A 16,812-nucleotide genomic window follows, 5' to 3' on the forward strand; every position below is an offset into this window, starting at 1 on the left:
CAAGTAAATTTGATTCCTAGACCTTCAAAATTCAATTTAGTGTTCATTCACACTTTTTATTTCCCATCACCATTGGTCTGGTTGAGGGCCTTGGGACTTACAGATTAAATTAGACCTGTAGCCTCCTGATTGGTCTCTCTGTTCTGGATTCTCTATATCAGCACTATCATCTTTGGTCATTATTTCTCTTTACTGCTCCCCTGTTCCAGGGCTAGTTTTGCAGTGCTGATACACAGCTCCCCTCCCTTTTTGCAGTATCCTCCATACCCTGAACTCATCCAGTCATGGCCCCACTTTGGGGTTATACTGGTAAAGTTCTATATGGCATATTCTAGAAGTTCTGATATAGCTCTTCCATACTTTTTCCACCCAAGAAAGCAACAACAAACTTTCCCCTCATATAAAATAGCACAAGAAAAACACTACAGCTTAGGAATTTTAGTGAATTCCCTCGAAGCATGTACATTATAGTCTTAAGGCTAAAAGCCTTGGGGAATGAGGCTTAATGATTTTGGGACCTACTTGGTTATTTTGGGGCTGGTAAGTGTTGGGTTTAGTTTGGGTGCTGAGGCTTTTTGATATCACCTGAGGCACTAATGGCTTTGGAGTTCTCATTAATAATGAATAGCTACATTATTGAGTGTTTTGTGCCAGTCTCTGTGTTAAAGATTGTACTCAACATTGTTTTGTTTAGTTCTTACAACAAACCTATGAGGTAATTGTGTGTTTATCGCAAAGAAGCAGAGACAGCTCTGGTTACTTCTGGATATGGAATAAAATAAAGAATTGTAGAAAACTGTCTCTGCCATGACACAGTCACACTTTCTGGAGTACAAGAATGTTGAACTATTCATCTGAATTTACTTGTCCAACTAGTTGTGACCAGGGTCACATGACACAATGCATGGCAACTTGGGAGCGACTTCTAGACTCTTTACTCAGAAGGGATTGTAGGCATGGACTTCCTTCTAGGGTAAGATATTGGCATTTACATATTTTTAGGTGAGAAAAATGAGCTCAGAAAAGTTAAGTATTTTGTTTAGGTCACGCTCTTGTAAATGGTGGCTCTAACTGGAACCCTGACCCGTCTGACTCCAAATCCACCATACTTCTGCAACATCTCCCTCAATTCCATCTTGTTATGTAAAATCTTCATTCAGTATATTTGGTCACATCAAATAATTTATCAGTTTTATTATCTTCTTAGAGACATCCCTTCTGGAACTTTTTTCCCATCCCTAATCTAGATTCTTTTCTCTCTAAACCTGTAGAGAGCTTCACAGTAACCATGCAGACATTGCACTGACATTCTAGCTCTTACCTTTTCCTTTTTGCTGTGTTGGACCCCCTGTCTTCTGGATCCACATCTTCCTTTCTCTGGGCTTACTCTCTTGTTTGGTGAAGTACATCTTCCAGTACCTTCCTAGGACAGCATGCATGGGAGGTGAATTTCCCACAATTCAGGATAAATTTTGCATTGCTGGATGTTTGTATTTCACCCCCATTTTTGATCAATAGTTTGGGTGTAGAATTTTAGGTTGAAAATATTGTCCTTTTCCCTTAGAATTTTGAAGACATTTCTCCGTTGTCTTCTATCTTCCCATCGTGAAGTACCAGACCATTCTGGTTCAGGAGAATGTCCTGTTTTTTCTCTGTGGAACCTTGTATTTTCTCTTTGTCCTCATTAATCTGAAATTTCACAATGATATTTGCTGTTGGTCTTTTCAGTGTTTTTAAAAAATTGATCTGCTTAATACTTGGTAGGCCTTTTTAAGTAGGAGGCTTATGGCTTTTAGTTTGAGATGCTTTCTTGAAATTTGTTTTTCATTTCCTCACTCTTATTTTCTCTCTGTCTGGAACGACTCCTGCTATTTGGATATTAGCTTCTAGGTACTGTGCAACAGGCTTAGAGGACACTCTAGACCAGGGATAAGAAAACAGAGGGTTCCAGAAGGGATGTCTCTAAGAAGATAATAAAGTTGATAGGTTATTTGATGTGACTGAACATATTAAATGGAGATTGATCCTCTAATTTTATTAATTTTTTCTCTCTTTGTTTCTGTATCTTTTCTCTTTTTTTATCTTTTATCTTCAGGGAGATTTTCTCACGTTTATCTTTCAAGCATCTTATTAATTTTAATATATGTTTTGTTACCATATTTTTTAATTTCCAGGAGCCCTTTTTTATTGTTGTTGCATCCTGCACTTGTTTCATGGATGCTGTATCTTCTCATCTTGAGGGTATCAGTTACACAGTTTTTTTCTTTAATTTTCTCTGCTCTCTGCCTTGTTTGTATTTCCTTCAATTTTTTTTCCCTTTGCTTTGTTCTCTGCCCTTTATGTAAGATACTTTCTTCATGTATCTAATGTTCCTTAGCTGTCCATTTCTATTTAAGTTGTAAGACACTTAAAAGCTAAAAGGAAGTCCTTTGTGTATGTGTGAGTGGATGTGGGTGTCCTTCACAACTAGTCAGCTTAACTAAGGATGATCTGGCTGGGCTTTTTCATTGGAGAACCCCAGCTATCAGAATATGCAGTGTTTTTTCCCCCTTGGACTGATTCGTTCCCCAGAGATGAATCCTCCAGTCTGTTGTTGTGGATTATAAGCCTGTCACAGTCTTCTCAGAACCAAGTGGGGAAATAAGGTTGGCAGCAGTAGGGGCGGGAAGTGTCCATTTGTTCAATATAAATTTTTTCCTTAACCCCTTAGTTTTTAGTATGGAAACCCCACCCTCAGCTGTAAGTAGTATTCCCAATCCAGAGCTTCTCTGAATCAACCTTTCCAGTGAGTAAAACTCTGGTTTTCTTCCAGGAGAGGGAATGAGCAGGCCCTAAGCTACCTTGAATAGAGGAGGAAATCTGTGAGCCTGAGATCTTTGACAAACTTCTAACGAATTCTACTATTTTCAGCCCCACTTTCAGTGGGGCTCTGCAGCATCAATCAGTCTGCTTCTGGGCTTTCCTAACTGTTGATGGAGATTTCAACTTACTCTGTTCCATAAAGTCAGCTATCACTCATCCACATACTTGCCAGTTTCCAAAATTTTGTGGCTGTTCTCTTTCATCTCTCCCATTCCCTGTGTCTATGTTAGCTTATGCCTGTTTTTATCCCTCTACTTTCATTTTAGTGAAGTATCAGGAAGGAGTGGTGATAACAGATAAACTTATCTGTTTAGTTAGCCATTTTTTAATAGAATTAACTCATGTTTATTCTTCAAGGATGAACTCAAATATTATAACTTTTCCTGACCCCACATGCAGAGTTAATTGTTCCAGCGTACACATTCTCATAAAACTTTATATATGTCTATAATAGCATTTACCATGCTTTATTACAATTATTATTTGGGTGACTCCTAACTATAATCTCCTTGAAAACCATCATTATATAATACTGTTACATTATATGATATGGTTTATTTTTCATTGTTTATTTGAAAAATTGAATTGAGCAATAGAAACAAATTTTCATCATCTCCAGTTAGTATCTTTAAAAGACCATTTAAAAAGCCTTCCTATTTGACTCTGAGGAACCTTGAAATAGTGTCTGAATATACCTCCATCCATAAATGTAGCTCCATCCCAAAGGATGTTTGTTTAACTTAAGACACTCTACAGCTAGACTTATTGTTAACTTGAGACTGAGAATATTTCTGGCTCAGCCCCATAGCCAGCCTTGCAAAGAAAAAGCAGGTTTGCTTGAAGTGAAGGGCGATCTGGTCAAAGAAACAGTTATCATTGTTTATATAGAATATATGATACTTTGCTATCACAACAGAGAAAAGCCAAGAATGTAACAGTTTTAAGGCATCACAGCTGATCAACAGTATCAAAATCCAAGTCCAAATAAACTATTTTCCCTGGAAAAAGGAAATACTAAATTCTACTATATGCCAAGTAATATGTTAAACCCTTTATAAATATTATCTCATTTAATTCTCATAATATCCCTACAAAGTAGTTGTTTTTATGATCTCAGCTTTGCAGTTGAGGGATTTTAAGTTCAGAAAGTCCAAGGTCAACTAACCAAAAGTTGATACCTTTCCTGAGCACCTCCCTTCTTGCACTAAATGCCCTTCCTCAGTGCTATTGTTGTACCCTGAACGTATCTTTATCTTAACACTTATCATAGTCAAGTGACATTCTGTTTATTTATCTATCTCCCCCACTGGACAGCTCCTCAAGAGTAGGAACAGTGTCTTATTCTCCAGTACAGGGCCCTAAACAAGAAAGCTCACAATAAATGTTTTGGCCTGAGATTTGAGTTTAGAATTCAAACTCAGATCTGTCTTGTTCATCGTCATAGGCACACATCCAGATATTAAGATAGTCACTCTGCTGTAAGAAACCTTTGGGGAGGAAAAATAAGCATTTCTGAAAACTTTAGCAGATCTGACTTTTTATATTGAGAAAAGCTGATGTTTTGGAAATTTTTCTTACCAACTTAAAATGGAAGAAAAGAGTAAACTGAAAAATTAGGGCTTAGCCATACATCAAAGGAGAGATGTCAAGAATGTGGGTTGCTCTATTTTCCAGGGGCCTTATGGGTATGCATCATTTTGAATCCACATTGCAAACTGGAGGAAAAATCCTGTTGGCTGCAGCAACTGCAGAAGTGGAATGACCTGGATGTCTGTCCCCTTGAGGATGGGAACTATGGACATGAGCTGCCCAACATCACCAATGCACTTCCCCAGAATGCCAGTCACAGCTCAGGTGAGCCAGATATCTTTTTAGGGTCTCTGTGCCTGGAACTCCAAAAGTTGGAAGGTAAAGCCCTCGAGCAAAGGTGACTGGACAACCTTTTGACTGTCAGAATTGTCATCCTAAATAAGAAAAGCCTGTCCTTTTGTTTGTCTTGAAATGCCAAACCTTAAATAAGAGCAAGCTTTTATCTTTGTCATTGGGAATGCTGTCCTTTTCCACATCAAGAGTGTCTTTATATGCCCAGCAGAAATTTCTAGAGCGCTCTGCATGAATCCTCTTTACCCTTCAAGTTCTTCATGACTAATGGATCTTGGCCTCAGATGGGGTTGGTTTTTAGCTCAGAAGACCTACTTCAAGGGAAGGGTGGAAGACCCACAAAATAAAAACTTTTTAAAATGTCCTGAAAATCACCTTTCTTACTTTTTTCTGTTTTTCTCAAATTTTTATACAACAGATAGCAAGGAATGGGCATCCTTCCAAGATACAGCTAGGACTCTTGCCTCACTGTAAAACAGATCCAGTACAGTGATACTGTACCCTCTGCCTTTTGAGCTCACTGATCAGATATCATGAGCATAAGCATTCACATCGGTTTTAGTTCATTAACTCGGGCCATTTGCTATTGGCAATTGATTGCTTTTTAGCCCATTGGGATCCTTTATTGTTAGATTTTATCAGACAGCACTGCCTTTTATTTTAAGTGATAAATCTAGTGACATTTTTAACTTCCAGGAGGAAATCACTTAAATTATTGTTGTTGCTTGTTCTTCATCTATTGTACCATAATTGACTGTCAGTTGACTTAAGGCAACTAAGGTGACAGGAGATGAAAATCCTACGGCTTTGCCACTTCTTGAAGCTACCCTTTATTGGCATTCTTCTAAGCTTCACAACCCAGGAACCCATTCTTCTAGTATTGGCTTTGGATTGGCGTAAAGAAAGTCAAATGTATATAAACACATGCCTCCAGACTGTCAGTTTCTTCCTTGTCATGATGTATTGGTTATTCATTGTTACTGGTTCTTATTTGAGGATGTTGTTCCCTCTTAAGTCTTCTCAAGTTGTGGCTAATTTATCTCTCACATTTCTTTACTTTTGGGCCTGATGGAGCAATAGGCATCCTGCTTATTCTTTATTGCCATTTCTACATCATTGTCCCTCCCTCCTTCCTAAAATACCCCAAGCTTTGAAGTTAATGCTGTCAAAATATACTGTCTGCTACTCTGGTGGTTTGGTCATTTGTAGACCTCTGGGTCAATCCCCCTCATTCCTTGAAGATTTTTGGCTATTCGCCCACTAACACTACTCTGTCACTACTTCTGTCCTAATTCTTGATCATTTCAATATCCACATACATGATCCTTTCAGTATTCTAGCCCCTCAATTCTTTGACCTCCTCTCTTATAATAGTCTCATCTTCTACCATAACTTACCCATGCAATCCCAAGATCATACCCTAAACCTTGTCATTACCAATAACTGCACCTTCTTCACAAATGTAATTTCAAGCAGCTCTAATTACCACCATTAGCCTTACTAGGTTATTTTATCTAGTATCCCAATTCCAGTATGTATTTTGATTCTTTTTCATTCTCTTGGAAGCCTCATTTTCCTCCTTATTCAGATTAGATTCCTTGATGCATCATTATAATCACTACCTTGCATACACAGTCAACCCCCTCTTTCTCTTTGTTACACTCATATAGCAAAACCCTAACCTTACTAGTTCTAACTCTCATTACTCAGTGTTCACACGTGCACAGCTGAATGTAGTGGAGAGAAACACCACCATGATAACTGGTCTTATTTTAAGTTTATGACCAGTAATCTCAAGTGGGTCCATATTACTATCCAGACATCAACTCCGTTTCCCTGGTCTATGCCTTCTTTCACTCTTCTAAATTACTATTTCACACCATCTTTCCCCTAAAACTTTCTATACTTTCTCCCCTTCCTCACTTTTAGCTTGCAGCCTTGCTGCTTGTTCCTAAGAATATAGAAGCAATCAGAAGAGAATTTTCAAAACTATATCACCACACCGGCCTCTGTCTATGTCTATCTACTCTATCTCTTCCCCTCTTTTTGTTTGTGCTTCTAAGTCCAAGCCCTCCACTTATTCTTGAGATCCTATTCCTTCTCTTTTATCCAGGGCATCACTCCAGGAATTATCTCCTCTTTCTCCTGCATCACAAGTTTTTGTGGATTATTCCTGTGAGTATAAAAGCACATTGTTTTATCTTTCATCCCAAAATGAAATAAAACAAAAAACATTCTTGTTGACCCCACATGCCTCTCTGGCTACCACCCTATTTCTCTAAGGTAGTAGAAATAAGTGGTAGAATTAAGAAAAATGCTCAAAAGAATAGTGCATATGTGTGTATCTTTATTTCTTCTGCTCTTATTCTCCCTTGAACTCACTTCAGTCAGGCTGTCATCCCTCCACTACTGAAACAGCTCTTGTACTGGTCACTAATGCTAACCAGTGCTAAATCTAGTTCTCAATCAGAACCTTACTTGACCTATCAGCAGTATTTGTCACAATCGATCACTCTCCTTGAAATGCCTTTTTCATCTTATTTTCAAGATACTACTCTCTTGGTTCTCCTCTTCACTGACTCCTCCTTCTCAGTCTCCTTTACTGTCTCCCCTTGCCACTATGTCCCAACCTAAAATGTTAGAGTGCTCAGGGCTCAGTCATCAAACCACTTCTCCTTCTATATTCACTCCCTTGCTAAGTGCATTGTTTCAATAATCACCTATATACTATCAACACCCAAACTTATATCTCTTACTCAGATTTTTCCTCTCAACTCCAGACTTGTATGTTCAACCACCTTTTCAGTATCTCCACTTAGATATTAATAGGCATCTCAGTAGGATTTCTTACCCCTCAAGCCCCACCCAAACCTCCTCCTCCTGCAGTCTTCCCTGTCTCCATATATGGCAAGTCTATGCTAAAACCTTGGAGCCATTCTTGATTCTTCTCTTTGTCACCCCAGGTCTAATCTATGAGCAGATCCTGTTACCTTTACCTTCAGAATATATGTAGAGTTCGTTTATTCTTATCACCTCCACTGCTCATTACTCTGATTACCATCATCTTTCACAGATTATTTCAGTGGCCTCCTAACTGCTTCTCCTGCTTCTGCCCATTACTTTATAGTCTGTTCTCCATACTGCTGTCAGTCTTCCTTTTAAATGCAAATAACTGCTCACAGCCCTTCAGCGGCTCAAAGCCCTCCAGTAGCTTCTCATCTTTCCCTCATGGCCTATAAGGCCCTCCATGATCTGGTTCCCTAGTATCTCTCTGACTTCGTCTCTTACGACTTTCCTGCTTGCTCGTTCCATCTAAGGTGCACTGGCCTCCTCACTGCCCTTAAACAGTCTAAATGTGTTCGCACCTCAGGATCTTAGTACGTGGTGTTCCTTTTGCCTGGAATGCTCTTCCCTCAGTTATGTCTAAGGCTTGCTCTTCAGTTCCTTCAAGTCTCTTGTCCAAACATTTACTTATTAAAGACCATGCTATATAAAACAATAACCCCTACCCAACACCAGCTTGCCTTTCTCCCTAACTTTGCTTTAGTTTTTTCCATAGCCCTAATAACCATCTGATATATTTGCTGTATTATATGTTCATTCAACTATCTCACCCCATTTAAATGTAAAGATCCATGAAGGCAGGGACTTCTTATATCCTCAATACCAAGGACAGTACCTGCCATCTAGTAGGCACTCATTATTTGCTGATTTCAAAACATTTTGGGAGCCTAATCCCCACTGTGGGCTGAGCGGACCCACGTGGATTCTCAGTTCAGCAGAAGAGGGGCTTCGATTACAGCCAGTAGAAGGGTCATTGTGCTTCTACTGAGGGACAACATGATGGAAGAGCATTTCAGTAAACATCATCAGTGCTATTCTGATTTAATCCCCCTGGCCTGTACTCTAAGGAATGTATCAACTTCTAAAGAAATGACTAGAATCCAAGGACATTTGCTTAGTGGATGAATATGTTCATTTCTTTCAAGTACAGTCTGAATCCTCTGACTTTCCCTCCTGGTATTTTTGCACAGGCTCAGTAGATGCGCAGCTCATTTGGGCATCACTAGAAATATCTGTGTAGTACTTCAGGTCTTGATCCCAAAATAATTTCAACTGTTCTTAATCTGGCAGAGAGTCAGTTAAATGATCCTTTTTTTTTCCTTTAATTTCCTTAAATGCCATTTCCGTGAGTCCTTCTATATTCAATTTTATGATTGTATCTTCCATTTGGTCTTCCTACACACCACCCTAAAGAATTGGGCCTACTTTGTCTGCTGTTTCCCTGCAGCCCTTTTCCTGAAGAGAGATGGCATGGTAAGACTCCAATGAGAAAACAATTAGTCTTTGTCAGCATCAGTTTTTCTTATTAGAGAACAAGGTTGTAAGCCTGCAGATGTTAGTGTGGTAAAGGTACCAGAGTACACAGGGCTTCAGCTCTTTTTCAGCTATTACATCGATGTCACAGAGGTATGTAGTGTGAGAAGGGTTATGCTGTGAATAAGATAGGTTATGGGTTGGCCGGGGAAGTTACCTAGCGGCTTCTCTTTTCCTCTGGCCTCTATATAAGCAGTTTGTATCCTCATAACTGAGTGGTTGAGCATCACTGTCCCTCCTCTCTTTCATGTGGCTCTGCATCCTAGGAGAAACTGGCCTTCTATAGAAGTAGAAAGGGAGTCATAGATCTATGTAGAAAGGTTCTTCTCTTAGAGGGCACAGACACACTAAAAGCTATCCAATAAAGATGCAACACAACAACCACCCAGACAGTTGGCAGAGTGGCTGCTCTCACTAACCACATACTGCTGTCCGTCCTCCCACCCTGAAGAAGACACCATGCTTAGAGCTTCAGATTACCCATCTTGAACTGCTGCATTTCTTTCTTCCCCAGATTCTTTATCCAGACCAAGACGGACAGTGTTCACTAGAGCCATTGAGGGCCGTGAACTGCATTGGCAGGACAGCCACTTACAACGAATAATCAGCAGTGATGTATATATAGCTCCTGCCTGCCAGCAGGAAAGCGAGAGACTACTCTTTAATTCCCAGGGTCAGCCACTGTGGCTTGGTAAGTGTACCTTTCCTACTCTAAGAATTTCAGAGCCCAGTCTCACCTCATGCCAGACCTGCATGAGCCATCTGTTTGGGTACCAGCAACGCAACTACAATTTGGACAGCTTCATACAGATCTTTTGGGGCCTTGACTAGGGCCTCAGGATATTTATATGAAGCTTGAGCCATTTGCATATGTACTCAGCTGAGGTACAGTAACCTCAAATAGAAGGATTTGTATTCTGTTTCCTAAGTTTGGGGAGGGGAAAGGAGTTAATAAATCTCAGAGTACTAACACAACCAATAGACATCAGTTCACAGGCTCTCTTAGCCAGCAGTTAACTGAGCAGCATTCTAATCTACTCTGAAATTACATGTTTTGCTGAAAAGGCATGAACTTTAAAACTTAAATTACCCTGTACTAGTAGCTAAGGCACTATCTGCATTTGTCACCAAGCTGTCTCCCTTTCCTCATTCCTTCCTTGATCGTAACAGGATAGAGCTGTTCCACTGTGGACCCTCCTCTGGCCTTCTGTCAGTCTCTTCTTGACTTTATCACAGAATGCCCATCACAAACTAGACATTTTTTGTTAATATTCACTTTGAGTCTTACAACAATGACGTATGGTTTTATTACCATCTCCCAATTCCCTACCTCCATCCCTTACCCCATACCTTTGTCTTTCACAATATCTTGCTGGATCTGGATATGTGCCTGTCTGTCTCTTGAAAGCCTTGACTAAACTCACTGTGGGTCATTACCTGAAATTCCCTTTGATTATATTTCCTCTTCTCTGATCCAGCACTTCTAAAACATAAATCTAACAAAAATGTGGAAAAAAAAACCTCATTAATAAATTTGTAAATCAAAATAACACTGAATTATCATGTTTTGATTGTCAAATGGTAAGGGATTTTTAAAATAAAGATAATTGGGTTTTGGTGCCAGAGAGGTTGCATAATGACAGGTAGGAATGTTAAACGCTTACAGCATTTCAACAACACTTATCAGAAGCCTTTAAAATACATTCCTACCCTTTGATCCAGGAATTCTACATTTAGGAATTTATTCTGAGTTATAATAACTTAAAAATGCATAAAGTTATGGGATTTATTCAAGTATGGATATAAATAATGTACAGATGAGAAAAATTGGAAACAATCTAAATGTCCAATAATAGATTGATTGACTCGGATAGTATACATATTTAGTGGAATGATATGTAATCATTTTTAATGTTATAGAAGTATATCTAATGATATGGAAAAATATTTACAATGTGTTATTAAGTGGAAAAACAAAGTTACAATAATTATATCATAACCTAATTTTTTAAAAGTTGTGGTATATTTATACAATGGAATATTACTGAGCCATAAAAAATAATAAAATAATGCCTTTTGCAGCAACATGGATGGACCTGGAGATTGTCATTCTAAGTGAAGTAAACCAGAAACAGAAAGAAAAATACCATATGATATCACTTATATGTGGAATCTAAAAAAAGACAAATGAATTTATTTACAGAACAGAAACAGACTCACAGACATAGAGAACAGACTTATTGTTACCAGGATAGGGAGGAAGGGAATGGGAAGGGATAAATTGGGAGTTCGAAATTTGCAGATACTAACTACTATATATAAAATAGATAAACAACAAGTTTCTACTATATAGCACAGGGAACTGTATTCAGTATCTTATAGTAACCTATAATGGGAAAGAATATGAAAACGAATATATGTATGTATATATATGACTGAACTATTATGCTGTACACCAGAAACTGACACATTGTAAACTGACTATACTTCAATTAAAAAAAAAATAATTAATTAAAAAATTAAAGAGTTAAGTGTAAAAATAATATCTCATTTTTATTAAAATGGAATAGAAAAATCTGTAGATAGATATATATAGTTCATAAAAATATATGAAAGTGGAAATAATCATTATCTCTGATTTTTTTTCTGTTTTGTTCCTCTATATTTTCAAGATTTCTGCAATTATTTCTATAATTTTTAATGTTTCTTAAAAGAAGTCACAAAATAAACCATAAATCTCATTATAATCACTTCCTCATTTATAAGCCTTTGGTAGCCCTCTTTTATGCCTAAGGTAAATCCAGACTTCTCAGTATGGCATTCAAATCTCTTAACATTCCAGACTCTACCTTTTCACCCTGTCTCTAGCCACATAACCCAACTCTACACAGAACTACTTGCCATACTCTGAAGATGCTACATAAAATATCTTTCTATGATTTACTTATATGCCTTTGTTTATATGTTCCCTTTGCCAGGGGAATGCTTTTCCCTGTTTGTCTACCTATGTTAAATCTTGCTTGCCTTACAAAGCATATAGCTCAAATATTATTTTCTTTCTGTGTGTATTTCTATCATGTCATTTCTTTTTAACTATTTTATAATGATCTGCTTATGTATCATTTGTGAGCTCTTTGAAGGAAATGACCATCTCTTATTCATCTTTGTATTTCCTTTGCCAAGCATACTACCTGGCATATAATAGGTTCTCAGGAAACATAAGATAAATAAATGAATGAGGCCTTTCCCTTTGTAAAGGTAGTTAGTTGCTACATTGAGTTCCCATAGTACATGTTCACAAAAGGGTACATTTTATTATCTAAGTTGTATGTCCCTTTTTACACCAAACCACTACACTGAGGCTACAAGGTATCTCCTTGGAGGTGGTGACTTATTCAACCGTATATCACTAAAAGATAAAATACGGTACACAGTAGACACCAGGTTGAATCTGAGGAACTGAACTAAACACAGTCTCCCTTTGTCAAGCATGGATTTTCCTGACTTGAAATTTTAACTCAACCAAAATATTTTCTCATCTGGTAGAGCATGTGCCTACAGCCTGTGCTCGGGTTGATGCCCTGCGTTCCCATGGTTACCCAAAAGAGGCCCTCAGACTCACGGTGGCCATTATCAATACTTTGAGGTTGCAGCAGCAACGGCAGCTGGAAATCTACAAGCATCAGAAGAAAGGTATAGTGATCGGGAGCCAACTTAACTCCTTAGGCTGAGACTGATAAGGATCCTCAGAGGCTGCAAGGCTGAGTACTTAATTTTCACTAAGTTTCATAGTGTGGCAGGGGCTGGGGGATTCTAGGTCATTCTACCTGCTTTGTGGAATGCCTCCATTTACAACTCTATGAATCTCAGTTTTCTTATCTGTAAAATGGGAATAATAATGCTGTCCTGCCTCTCTCACAGGGTGATCGAACCCACTAAAATCTGGTATAAGAAGACCCTTTTTAAACCATAAAGCTGTATCTACATATGTGTGCTACCGGCAGGCAACCTAAATGCATACCTCGTGGCCTTATAGCTGGCTGATAAGCTTGACCAGTCTTATCAACCTCAGCAAGACAATGACGAAAGCTTTATTTTGAGTCTCAGGGCCAGCGTCTGAAAGAGACTGAGGAAGAGACCAGGGTGAGACAGAGGGCATGTGTCTCTGTCACTCTCTAGAACTTTGACCTGCTTGTTTCTAGAACTGTTGCAGAGAGGAACTACAACCATCACAAACCTAGAAGGCTGGGTTGGCCACCCCCTGGATCCCATTGGCTGCCTGTTTCTCACTTTGACCGAGGCCTGCCGCGTGAATGATGATGGCTACCTGGAAGTGTCAGGTACAGGGGTCAGCCTGAGACAAGAGGAAACTACCCTTGGGAGCCCTCTCCTCCCTGACAGAGTCTGTTTTACCCTTTCTGCAGCCTTTTTTTCCTCTTTTCCATACTGGACCTCCCCTGAGAGGTTTCCAAGGTCTTTTTCTCTCTCCCACCTTCCTTTCCCACCTTGTGGACTGGCCCTGTCCTACCCACTCATTTTAGCTTGCCAGCCTTCCTTTGCTCCTCTCTCTTCCCTACCATGAATTCCTAAAGAGTGATCCAAGAGGAGTAAGAAGGGCTAGAGGGATTAGAGGAGTCAGAGGCCAAGTCCTCAGAGCAGTCTAAGTGGGAAAGAACTTCCATCAGGAGTGTGTATATCCCTTGCAGTTACATAGTACTCTCATGTTTCCCTTGAACATTCTTCCTCATGGTAGTTTTGTACCAATTTTACAAATGAGAAATAAAAGGGAAGTAATTTAGTAAAGTATCAAAGCATCAGGGACTTGAGACAGAATTGATTGTCCTTCCTTTATATCATCACTATATTGTATACATACATCTATTATAGTATTATAGTATTTAACACTCTGTGTATAAGTGATTATCTCTTACTAAATGTCAGGTCCATGAAAGCAAAAATTGTGACTTAGCTATGATCCCAGCACTTAATCCAATGCCTCCCATTTAATAGTCTTCCATAAATATTTTTCACATGAATGAAGGGGAAAAGGAAAGAAATTAAGACTCTGATTTTTAAACCTGTGCTCTCTTCTTGAAACTTTGAACCCAGAGGTGGAACATATAAAGTAATAATAGCATAGAAGTTGAAAGTGTCACAAAAGTAATAGTTTTAACTGAATGGATTCAGATTTCTCTACAAGGAGTGGCCCCAGTCCAAGTTAGGGCTACCCTATCTTCCTTCTGATCCCCTGAAAAGGGAATCATTGTATTTGGTCTGTTTTATCTGCACAGTGACACTTAACATCTTGAAAACATGAGGTTGTACTTGAGATTTTTTCACCACAGACATACACTTAGCTTCTGCCATATACCAGGCCCTGGAGGTACCTAGGGCAATAAGATAAAGTCTCCTACCTTTAAGATTCTTACATTCTAGTGAAAGAGACAGACACAAAAATAGATAATTATAGTATTACTTAACATTCTAGCAAAAGATCAGTAGCATTCTATACTTCCCCAGCTGGCCTAGCCAGTTCTTGTATCAGGAAGGAGCAACCCTGTGTAATCTTTTTCCAGTATGTTTTTCTTACTGCTCTAGTGTTTGACTCAGCTTTCCTGTGTTAGCTATTGACCAAGCTGTATCCTAAAGTGGGAGGGAGAGAATCAGAAGAATCCATGGGGCCTGACCTAAGGAATCTGATGCCCTGTTGTCCTCAGATATGAGTGAAAACAGACCTCCTGTGTACCAGCATGTGCCTGTGGCTTCAGGCTGCCCAAACAGCCATGAGTCCTACCTGTCATTGGCCCTGGAAGTTGCTCTGATGGGGATGGGTCAACAGAGGGTGATGCCTGAAGGCCTTTACGCACAGGACAAGGTGTGCCGTAATGAGGAGCAGCTCCTGAGTCGACTCCAGGAGCTGCAGCTGGATGATGAGCTAGTGCAAACACTGCAGAAACAGTGCATCTTACTACTGGAAGGTAAGTAGAGGAGGGGCTGTTGTCACAGAGTCTTTGGCCTTTGACTATGGGTTCTCCTCTCTTAACAGAGCACAGGTATAGCAACATTTCTGACATTAAAGTGCAGTAAACATTACCATGGCTAGCAAACACGTGTGGGATCCTAAGGCTCAAGTCCATGCAGACAAATAAAAGCACACAGAGAAGTAACTGGCTGGCTTATCTTCTTCCTGCAGGAGGCCCCTTCAGCGGTCTGGGAGAAGTCATCCACCGAGAGAGTGTTCCCATGCATACCTTTGCCAAGTATTTGTTCTCAGCTCTGCTGCCTCATGATCCAGACCTGTCATATAAATTAGCCTTACGTGCCATGAGGTGGGTAGCCCTTTCCTAGCCCAGTTACCTCCACCAAAGCAGAAGTCATCAATGCTCTTTTTCTTTGTTTACCTCACTTTCTTTTCTTTCCCTCCTTTTCTATTTTATTGGATCTGCCACTGGCCTGCCCTAAAATGGCTCAGATATTTTCATATGATCTAGAATTCCTATCTGGGATGCCTTGCTGGGGACACACTTGCTCCCTGGCTATACTCTCAGTGGATTGTCTGAGGAAGCCCCTGAGTTTTAACAGATATGGAATACCCAAGACCTGAGTCTCTATGTTTTGGGGCCAGTTTGGAGTTGTAGCCCTTTCATACTTAATTAAATCATGGTTCCCAGACATAGATCACCAGATTCATCTGGGGAAGCAGAAATAAATCTAATCTATATCAAGACTTGAGAACAATGAGCTATGGGCATCCTGTTTCCAAAGTGGAATAGGATCCTTGGTTCAGGCAGGCGGGCCTCCAGGGTACAGCAGACCATACAGAAGAATTTTTGTTAAACCATGAGGCTGAGAGAGCTCCTCAGCTCAACCACAAAGGACTGCTCAGGATTACTTGGCATATACTTTCTAAACTTTTAAAAATAATCTTACGACTTTTGAGCTGCCTTCCAAACCCATCTGCAGTAAGGACTATTCAGCTTGAGTTCTACAAGTGACCAGGCACTCACCTCATATAAAGTACAGTATAGATTTTACAACTGTCAAAATTCTTCTTTAACCCTTTCCTGCCCGGTTCCTCCCCAACAAAAAACAAGCTTCCTTAAGGTGGCTCAGAATGGCAAGGGTCTGGGTGGTAACTGATGATTCTTCCTGGATCTTCTAGGTTACCTGTTCTAGAAAACTCAACTTCTGCAGGTGACACTTCCCACCCTCACCATATGGTATCTGTGGTGCCCAGCCGTTATCCTCGCTGGTTCACCCTCGGACACTTGGAATCACAGCAGTGTGAACTGGCCTCCACCATGCTGACTGCTGCCAAAGGTGAGCACAGACAGACCTTAGGCTCCAGCTCCCCCGCTACGCCTGCCTGGTCATGGCCTGTCAAAGGCTTAGCCTGCAGTCTCCTGAAGAAGCTATTCATCCTCCCTTAACTAGTCAGAGTGGCAGGGATCCTCACTTTGATTGCTGCTATTAGAATGAACACCTGGGTCTAAGCCAGAGTTTTGCCCTGTTACTAACTGTAGGACTCGGAATGAAATCATCTTTAAGGTAACTTTTTTTTTTTAATGAGGGGAGGTAATTCGGTTTATTTATTTATTTATTTTAATGGAGGTACTGGGGATTGAACTCAGGACCTCCTGCATGCTAGGCACCCTCTCCACTTAAGGTAACTTCTAAATCTAACCTTCCATA

General features: G+C 39.7%; 1 protein-coding gene across 1 annotated transcript in view; it reads left to right on the forward strand.

The window, feature by feature from the left end:
* Positions 1-16,812, forward strand: part of ZSWIM5 (zinc finger SWIM-type containing 5) — a 137,018-nt gene that overhangs the window by 97,593 nt on the left and 22,613 nt on the right. Inside the window, exons 5-11 of the mRNA XM_010982263.3 lie at positions 4,537-4,716; positions 9,635-9,811; positions 12,667-12,813; positions 13,323-13,460; positions 14,838-15,098; positions 15,314-15,449; positions 16,283-16,440. Of these exons, the coding sequence (XP_010980565.3) occupies positions 4,537-4,716; positions 9,635-9,811; positions 12,667-12,813; positions 13,323-13,460; positions 14,838-15,098; positions 15,314-15,449; positions 16,283-16,440 (1,197 nt within the window). The remainder of the gene's footprint in view (positions 1-4,536; positions 4,717-9,634; positions 9,812-12,666; positions 12,814-13,322; positions 13,461-14,837; positions 15,099-15,313; positions 15,450-16,282; positions 16,441-16,812) is intronic.

Source organism: Camelus dromedarius, chromosome 14 (assembly GCF_036321535.1).
Source record: "Camelus dromedarius isolate mCamDro1 chromosome 14, mCamDro1.pat, whole genome shotgun sequence".
Classification (NCBI taxonomy): domain Eukaryota; kingdom Metazoa; phylum Chordata; class Mammalia; order Artiodactyla; family Camelidae; genus Camelus; species Camelus dromedarius.